This window comes from Nematolebias whitei, chromosome 17, assembly GCF_014905685.2.
Source record: "Nematolebias whitei isolate Nwh7 chromosome 17, NemWhi1, whole genome shotgun sequence".
Classification (NCBI taxonomy): domain Eukaryota; kingdom Metazoa; phylum Chordata; class Actinopteri; order Cyprinodontiformes; family Rivulidae; genus Nematolebias; species Nematolebias whitei.
Genome location: NC_056514.1, coordinates 16,347,745 through 16,357,559, shown reverse-complemented (window position 1 = coordinate 16,357,559; position 9,815 = coordinate 16,347,745). Strand labels below are relative to the sequence as shown.

Sequence of the window (9,815 nt, the reverse complement as noted above, 5' to 3'; positions counted from 1 at the left end):
TATATATATATATATATATATATATATATATATATATATATATATATGGCACTGTTTTTGTATGACAACCCAGTGATGTCTGCAGCGCCAGCACAACGTTCGACGTCACGTGCACCGTTGAGTTTAGATTTGTGAAAATGTACAAGTTTGCACTGTTCGAGTGTTGTCATGGTGTTAGAGTAAATGTCATGAATAAATTTGACATTAAACATAATCCAAGTTGAAGTGTTGCATCATCTTCAGCCCCTTTTAGGCATCTGCATTTGGCAGCAGGCAAGTCCTGCAGAATAATGTAGTATTTTAATTCCACAGCAGAGAAAGATATGTAGTCCAGGAAGAAAAAATATCAGCATCGGTTATCGGCCAAATAAGTTTTAACATATTGGATATCAGCCAAAAATCCAATATCGTGCATCCCTAAAAAAGACACCCCCCCCCCCCCTCGTCTACAGAGCAGTGACGGGGGCATCTTTATATTGCAGGAAGTTTTTAAGACTTGTTGGCAGGTCCAGCTGCTCGATCTGGTGGATCTTGTTGATCTTCTTCAGGTATCGTCGCGCGGCGAGTCGGCACTGAGAAGTCAACGATTTGGGATTTCCTGGGGGTGACGGGACAGAAGGACATGTTTGTTATCAGGAATGTACTGCACATTAATAGTTTTTACTGTTACTACCAATGCATCAATTAAACAATCATCCTTTCTAACAGTCGTGTGCATCTTCTGAATTATTTTAGTACTTTTGAGAAATCAAAGACAAACTTTGTGGTTTTGTCCAAATAATTGTGTTTGAATTTCAGCTTTGTTTACAGTGTTGATATTTACCAGAAGTAACTTGATTTACATTTTATCTCAATGTTTTCTTTCAAGCCACAATTCAAGCAGCGGTTCACATCCTGCACAGTGTGAGTGGTAGTGAAGTGTGTCAGTAAAATATTCGCTCCACTTGGTGTTCTGTCTAAAGCGCCAGTTCCAAAAGAGTTGAGACATTGTGTCAAAGAACAGAATGCAAAGAACTGCAAAGCTCATAAACCCATATGTTATTCACAATGTAGCACAGATAACATCGATTGCTAGAATTAGGAAATTGTGCTTTTTTTGGGGGGGTGGGGGGTAATTTTAAATTTATGGCACGAATATCAATAAAACGTTGGGACAGAGACAACAAAATGCTGTAAATGCAAGTGATATGAACAAAAACCCAACAGATCAGTGAAAGAACAGAATATAAAACAAAACATTTTAGGCCCCGTTTACACGAGAGCGACCTCTGGAAATGTTTGTTTGTTCAAGGTTTATTTGAAATTAGGCAATAAATCAATTAATCGCATGATAAATGAAAATTATCAAACTCATTTTCGTTTACCGGCTTTACCGTTTGTGTCTCTCTCTTTCTACTGAAGACACTCGATGACAAAAAGCTCAACTCCGGTTCACTGACCCCTCCTTTTCTTGTTTCTCTTTAAAATCTATTTTAACGATCCAAAATTGTGTTTTTGGGTCGTTATAAGCAGCTAAGCTGAGAAGCTAAGCTAACAGGCCAACAGCGGAGAAAAACCTCCGTCTTGTCAAAGCTTCAAAATTCACGGTTGAAACTCGTGCCTTTGTGTAAAAAGTTGTTTTTCTCTGCAAAAAGAAGCTGAGAACTTGTTTACTGATTTTTATTAAAAGCTTTGTGTGAAAAATGCTACGCTAAAGAGCTCAAACTACACAGAGCGTCCGCCATTTTGAGAACCCAAGAGGAACAACCCATGTCACGTCAAGGGGCCTCACTTTTCTTAAAGAGACACGCTGCTCGTTCGCTCCCTCACTATCCATCCTTTGGTTCAAACAGTCTTATACTGCCATGTGGTGGTCGAAAAAAGGTACTACACGCAAAACAAATTAAACATTTGTACTTAAGTTTGACAATAATTACAAATTATTGTCAAATTTCAAACAATATTATCATTTATCGCAATAATTTATGAGGCAATTAATCACCCAGCAAAATTTGTTATTGTGACAGGCCTATTTGAAATAAACAAAAAAGTACAAGTTTGCATGAATACGCTGTAGTTTCCATGACAGCCAGGTAGGGTTGCCATATAGGAAATGATGAACTGATGTACTGTTGCGTTAAAACCACTGTGTTTTGACTCAAACTGTCATATGTGCTAAGTCGGCGTGTTGTAGGATGAGGTGCGTGTTGTTTGGTGAACAAGCGCACAGAAAAGTGGAGGGTAAAAAACATTCATGTTTATCTGGAAGCCCTAATGCCAGGCTCAGTGGTCTGCATGTCACAGTTACATCCAAACTGTTGAATACACCAATGCCCCTTTGGACCTAGGATGTTGTTGGCTTGCTCCTACATGCTGAAAAAGAGTGAGTAGCACAAAAAATACTGTTTTCTGTCATTTATTGTAACTAGCAAGAGCAGGAAAAACTTTCTGCAGCCACCTGTAGTGTGCATGTGCAACTTCACACCTGCGATGTCACAACTCTGCGGGGGTTCCCCCGAAAATCTCCACTGAAACCAGAATTCAGAAACCTTCGGATTCAGCGAGAAGAAGAGCTGTTGTTATGTAAATGAACGGCCGCGCTGCAGCAGAAAAGCAGCAGTTTCACTCAAATAAACAAGTCGTGTTGAGACGGAATCTGTCACAGGTAAAGATGGGCAGAGGTTCACCAGTCTTAAAAAGCTGCATCTGCTGTACTAGGCAGCACTGGATTAAAAACAGGCTTGATTCTGTTTTGAACACTGCATGGACTCAGGAGCACTCACAGTTCACCGTGTCATCCGCAAATGAAGAATAAATCTATCACGCAAAGAAGAAGCCACATGTGAACACCTTCCAGAAACATAGCCATCTTCTCTGAAGCAGAGCTCAATTTAAATACCTTATTTTTCAGCCTATAACTCAGTTTTTTGCATAATTTACATGCCCTGCGACTTATAGGCCGAAGCAACGTATTTATGGATTTTTTTCCCATATTTAAAAAACATTTTTTTGGCTGAGATATGTTTGTTTCCATTCATTCTGACTGAAAAAAGCAGTACCACTTTCAGCCACTTGATGGCAGCAGAGCAGTAATAGTATATAGCATGCCGTTGTATCATGTAATAGGTAAACGTGGCTATAATGACAAATTCAAAAAAGTTCAAGACAAAATCAACTGGACTTTATATTTTATTATTTTTATATACTTCACTTTATATTTTATTGTTTTTTTTCTTAAAGTTTTTTGAATTTACCATGTCCTGTTTTGACTGAGACTGTGATGGACTTGCGACCTGTCCAGTGTGTCCCCCGCCCCTCGCACAGTGATTGCTGGACATGAGCACCGGCGACCCCGTGACCCAAAATGGAATAAGCGGGTAAAGAAAATGGATGGATGGATGTTTGACTGAGAATCTTCACCAGCTATTAATGACTAAATCTGCCTGCCTTGGTCTCCCCACCTTCATTCTGCTCGCTGCTTGGAACCATCAAACCAGCTGCACAGCCCCGGCAAAATGCAGCTGATTTGACCATTAAAGTGCATTTATTAAGCAAATGTTAGACTGAGACACACCTTTGCTATAATTTCGAGCAAACAAATAATTGTTTAGATGCTTTTCTTGCTAATTTTTTGAGAACCGAGCTGCATTCCTCCTCCTTTTTCTCTTCCTCTGCGCGTTCACGGAGCACAGAGGCAGCAAAACTATTTTTGAAATGCAGCTGATTTGACCATCAAAGTGCATTTATTAAGCAAACGTTAGATTGATACACATTTACTATGACTTTGATCAAACAAATAATTGTTTTTTAAGTGTTAATCTTGTTAAATTCTTGTTAAAGTCCTCCTGTGCACACTCCCGTGGCAAACATTTGGCAGCCCATCGGTTTTTGGCACAACACCGGCCCACATTTCCAGGTTGTCAGCGGTGACGCATAATAGATGTGACGTATACGGCGACACAACATATTTATGGATTTTTCCACTTTATTAGACAAATGTGGATTGATGCGATTTATAGGGCGGTGCAACGTGTACGGCAGAAAATACGGTAACCTGAGGTGAAGAGAAAAACTGTTCTGTGGGTGAAAAAAAGAGTTGTAAGCTCAATCATCCAGGTAGATAACGACAACAAAGGTTAAATCTGTTCTGTAGTCAGATGAATCTAAACGAAAATTATTTTTAAAAACCACAGACGTCTCGTCCTTCGAACTAAAGAAGTGACCATGCAGTCTGTTATTAAAGAAAACCTCAGAAGCCTGCCTCTCTGATGGTATGGGGGTGCATTAGTGCCTATGGCACAGGTAGTTTACACATGTATAAAAGCACCAGCAGTGCAGAACACATGTTCTCATCCAGATGTTCAGTGAATACCTTGCAAATATCAGCAAGATCCAGTCCAGGTGTTGATGACTGCAGTCCAGACCTCGCACAAATACGAAACACCTGATGTGTCATGAAACATAAAACTGTCACCTCAGACCCAGGAGAAATGAACTGTTAGAATCCTACATCAGACAACAGTCTCCTCAGTTCCTGAAGATTGATGTAAAATTAACCTGAATAAATAGTTAGACATGTTGCTGCCAACAGACTTACCCTGAATTTTCCATAAAATAATAGTTTATTAGATTATTTATGTGACGTTTACTGTGTTCATTGTTAATAAAATGTGGGTTTATGAGATTTGCTCATGCTAACCGCTAACACTCAATGCAACATTTTTTGGACGTGGGGTTGTGGCAGCTTTCAGTCTCTTGGTACCTCTCTCTCTCAGGAGCAGCTCCACGGCTTCGTTCTGCTTGGTGGACTTCTCTATGATCAGCGTGGGGAGGTAGACGTTGGCTCCGAAGTCGATGAGCAGCTGGACGTACTCCACGCTGCAGCCGTGCCTCAGGCACATCTCCAGCACAGTTTTGGGCTGTTTCACGGAGCTCAGCACCTTCGCGTCGCCACAGTTATAATCCGGGTCGGCGCCGAAGAGCAGCAGCAGTCTGAAGCAGTCCATGTGTCCGTAAACAGCAGCCAGGTACAGGGGCCCGCTGCTCACCCTGGCGCTGGAGGTCCACAGTAAGACCTTAGAGCGAGAGTTCACCTCGGCGCCGTGCATGAGCAGCTGCTTCAGGATCTCCACGTCGCCTTCTCGCGCTGCAGTGAGGACCGGAGAGCCGTTGTTGGACGGGCTGCCGTTGGGGTTGGCGCCGGCTCTGAGGAGAGCTAAAACACAGTCCAGGTATTTCCCTCTGACCGCTGCAAACAGAGGCGTCTGCGCCTTAACGTCCACGCACTCCACCAGAGCTCCGTGAGCTAGCAGAACCTGCAGGACGCCCAGGTGGCCTTTGGACACGGCAGCATGCAGGGGGGTGCCGGCGATGCCCCACCCTCCTCGGCAGTTGATGACTTTCTTGTAGATCTCCTGGCAGAGCATCTCGTCGACGAGTCGCTCATCGTTTTGTAAAACGACGTGCCGGAGCCGGGAGATGTCACAGCTTCTTGCTTCCTCCTCACCCGTCCGAAGCCGGAGCATAGAGCCTTGTGGGACGTCAGAGAACAACAAGCCATGGGGATTTAACAACAAAACACCTTCGACAAAACAGCAGTGCATGAGTGTGTGTGTGTGGGGGGGGGGGGGGGGGGTGGCACCACTTTATAATCGCCTGCCACTGAGGGGCGAAACACAAAAGATGCTTTTTGCCTTTGTCTGTGTATGCACGAGTCTGTTAGCAAAATATCTCATGCAGTACTGAACAAATTTTAAAGAAGCTTGCAGAAAGTAAACCCTAGATGTCTATCTTTACCTGATTAATGTTCAGAGTAAATCCAATTCAACAAGGTCGCCACAGCTGATCCACAAGAACCAGCACAAACATGTCGGACAGTTTGGCATATAATCAGCTAAAATTTGAAGTTGTTGCTAAGATTTTCTCTCAACACGTACTGAGTGGAACGCCTTGTAAATGGACTGTACCTATACAGCTCCTACCTAATGAAGATACTCAAAGCTCTTTACAACACAAGCTGTGCCTCATTTACCTCCACACACACATTCATACAGAACTCTACTACTAGGCCTGTCACGATAAACAATAAATCAATTAATCGCATGATAAATTAAAATTATTCACCTCGTTTTCATTTATCGGCTTTATCATTTCTTCGTGCCTCTCTCTTTCTACTGAAGACACTGGATGAGAAAAGGCTCAACTCCGGCGCTCCTCACTGACCCTTCCATTTCTCTTTTCTCTTTAAAGATCCAAAATCACGTTTTTGGATCTTTAAAAGCAGCTAAGCTGAGAAGCTAAGCTACGAGCTAAGCTAACAGGCCGAACTTGGGGAAAAAAACTCCGTCTTGTCGAAGCTCCAAAATAGGGATGCACGATATTGGATATTTGGCCGATATCCAATATCTGATAACCGATGCTGATATTTTATACACGTTCCTTTGTCAGAACATAACCCTCTTATTTAGGATTATTTGCTACAAAAATTGTGAAACAGCTGTAAGAGCTGGTGACATATATTCATTAACAGCCATATGATATGCAGAGCACATTATATTAAATGAAAAGTGTTAAATGTTATTTATTAGCATTAGTCACCTGTGATGCTGTCTCACTTGTGAAAGCTTGTTCCAGGTATCTAGCTGCAGTGTGGGATCCTCTTGTGCATGAAGGACAGACTTTTTAAGTTCAAAGTTTTGTCTATCCATTGTGCCGTAAGACTAATCATGCTAACGGGGCTAACACGACGTCCAAATGTCTGTGGTAAAACTCAGTGCTAACGGCTATTAGCTTCTCAATGACGTCGGAAATGACGGCTTGTAACTCGGGTAACGTTACATCGGAAAAATATCTCCGACTGGGGACGATGTAGCGAGGCTCAACGTAGTCTATAAATCTTCGGAATCCAACATCCTCACCAACGAAAAATAAAACTTCCACACCGCAAACATTGTGAATTTTCCTCTCCGCTGTGAGATCAGATAGGTGCACATGACGTCATCGCGTTGTGCTGCCGCTGCAGACAAGACCAGCGCCGATTATATCGGCAAGTTATCTTAATGGAATGTCCGATATTGAACTTAAACGTTAATATCGTCCGATACTGATACCATGCCGATAATATTGTGCATCCCTACTCCAAAATTCACGGTTGAAACCCGTGCCTTCGTCTAAAAAGTTGTTTTTCTCTGGAAAAAAAAAAAGCTGAGGACTTGTTTGCTGATTTTTTATTAAAATCTTTGTGTAAAAAATGCTATGCTAAAGAGCTCAAACCGAGCGTCCGCCATTTTGAGAACCGAAGAGAGACAGCCCATGTCACGTCACGGGGCCTTCCTCCCATTTTTTCTTAAAGAGACACGCTGCTCGCTCCCTCACTATCCATCCTTCAGTTCAGTCTTATACTGCCATCCGGTGGTTGAAAAAAGGTACTACACTCAAAACAAATTAAACATTTCTTCTTCAATTTGACAGTAATTAATAATTATTGTCAAATTTCGAACAAGATTATCATCTGTCTAAATAAAGGTTGAATGAATTTATTGCAATAATTTCTGAGACAATCGCCCAACAAACGTTGTTATTGTGACAGGCCTATCTACCACACACATCCACACAGCACTCACCTCTCTACAAAGATCACGTGGATCTGTAGAGACAAATCAGAGCTTTAGATCACGTTCATGCACTGATGGGACACACAGTGGAAGAAATGAGGCGTTCAGTGTCTTGCCCAGAGACACTTCCACAAGTGACTGCAGGTGGAATGGAACCCCCAACTCTGTGAACTGGACCTCATGAAGATCAACCACCAAACACCAGTGAGCTCCAGTCCTTGAGCCAAACTTTACTCAAAATGTGTAGGATTTTATGGTTAACATCCTCCTGACATGTGGGCTTAAACTAATAATTAAAGTATGGTTTCTTATTGATGTGTGATGGTTTCCGGGACAATCGGCATTCACTTCAAAGCCTCACATCTGAATAAAGAGCGTTTTTCAAGATAAATTACTCTTTGAAACATCTTGTTCTGTGGGAGGAATTATGGCCAAACCCGACAAGTTGAAATCATTCTGATAACACTGCATCTATGATGAACTATGCTCGATGTTTTACAGAAGATGTCCCGTCACATCTGCGGAAACGAAACTCAACACGGGAATATTTATAAATGTTATCATGCAACAGCTGTAGATCAAAACTATTTCACTCGTTAAAGAAGCAACCGATGACACGTTCAAACGACGGGAAGCCTTAAAGTTTCATGTCAAGGTGCAGACATTAACTTGATTTAACTGAGCTGGGTGAACTAAAAGAGTCGGTTTCGTCTTGTATGTATCTTACCTCTGAGATGTAACCATCAGCTGCTTTCTTCTTTTCCGTTTTTCTCTTTTCCGGGTCTGTTTGTATGGAGGTTCTCTGCTGCCCTCTAGCGGTCGGGTGAAGACATGACATACAGTCCAGATGCATGCAAGTTAAGTCTGGTCCTCTGGACACTCAAAAAACAAAACAAAGCAAACAAAAAACAATAAAAAAATTGTAGAAACATTTCGTCTTTCGTCCAAAAGACGTCTGAGGAGCTGTTTTCAGCTCAGTCTCTTAAATAGCCCCTTCTCAGACTGGATCAACCAGTTTGCTGCTGACAACCAAAACCAGCTGATCACATGATCAAGAAGGACCATCAGCCTAACAATGGATCATTAGCACACTGATGGCTGTTTACTGTTCACAGAGGGCTGAGTGATACTAGCGATCACAGCATTGTAAGAGGGGGACAGTTGAACCCGGAGGCCTCCACCCCTGTTTAATGATGGACGATTTCTTTTCACAAAGATGGCCTCCTTTACTCCTCTCTCAAACCATCGTTCCTCTCTGTCCAGGATGTGAACATCTTCATCCCTGAAAGAGTGACCGCTGGCCTGGAGATGAGTGTAGACCGCAGAGTCCTGGCCTGATGATGTTGATCTTCTGTGCTGGGCCATCCTTTTGGCCAGTGGCTGTTTAGTTTCCACGATGTAAGACTGATCACAGCCCTCCTGACACTGAACAGCATACACAACATTACTCTGTTTGTGCCGGGGGACTGGATCTTTGGGATGAACCAGTCTTTGCCATAATGTATTTTGGGGTTTAAAAGCCACTGGGACGTTATGTTTAGAAAGTAAACGTCTCAGTTTCTCTGATACTCCCTCAACATATGGAATGACCACTGGTCTGGGTCTGGGTTCCTCCTTTTCACCTGATGGCTGACTGGAGTCCTGTTTGGCTTTCTTCTCTGCTTTCAGGAAGGCCCAGTTAGGATATCCACATTGCTCTAGAGCCTGTCTTGTGTGGGATTTCTCCTTCTGCCTGGCTCCTGAGCTAGTGGGGACGCTGTCTGCTCTGTGATACAGAGTCCTGATGACTCCTAACTTGTGCTCCAAAGGGTGATGGGAGTCAAACTGCAAATACTGCTCTGTGTGGGTGGGTTTGCGGTACACCTCGGTTTGCAAATGTCCTCTATCAGAGACTGAGACCTCACAGTCCAAGAAAGCCAACCTGCCATTTTTTACATCTTCTCGTGTGAACTTGATGTATTTATCCACAGAGTTGATGTGGTCAGTAAAATGTTGGACTTCCTGAGATTTGATTTTAACCCAGGTGTCGTCAACATACCTGAACCAATGACTTGGTGGTGTCCCTGAAAAGGACGTCAAGGCTCTCTTTTCTACCTCCTCCATGTACAGGTTGGCAACAATAGGAGAAACTGGAGACCCCATAGCACACCCATGTTTCTGCCTATAATATTGCTCCCCATATGTGAAGTAGGTTGACTGCAGGCACAGTTTCAAGAGTTGACA

At 42.7% G+C, this 9,815-nt stretch overlaps 1 protein-coding gene across 1 annotated transcript; it reads right to left on the bottom strand.

Moving 5' to 3' along the window:
• Positions 1–435: 435 nt before the first annotated feature.
• LOC119423334 (ankyrin repeat and SOCS box protein 12) lies at positions 436–8,356 on the bottom strand. The gene is made up of 3 exons (XM_037690710.1): positions 8,320–8,356; positions 4,742–5,509; positions 436–598 (listed from the first exon to the last, which is right to left on the bottom strand). The coding sequence occupies exons 2-3, from the start codon at positions 5,502–5,504 to the stop codon at positions 447–449; spliced, it is 915 nt and encodes a 304-aa protein (XP_037546638.1). The 5' UTR covers positions 5,505–5,509; positions 8,320–8,356; the 3' UTR covers positions 436–446.
• Between the last annotated feature and the right edge of the window lie 1,459 nt (positions 8,357–9,815).

Bases quoted from the DNA above. Each gene is read 5' to 3' on its own strand.
- LOC119423334 (XM_037690710.1), bottom strand. From the start codon at position 5,504: ATGCTCCGGCTTCGGACGGGTGAGGAGGAAGCAAGAAGCTGTGACATC. The intron at 599-4,741 runs GTACCAAGAGAC...CGTCACCCCCAG, and splicing joins GCTGCTCCTGAGAGAGAGAG to GAAATCCCAAATCGTTGACT.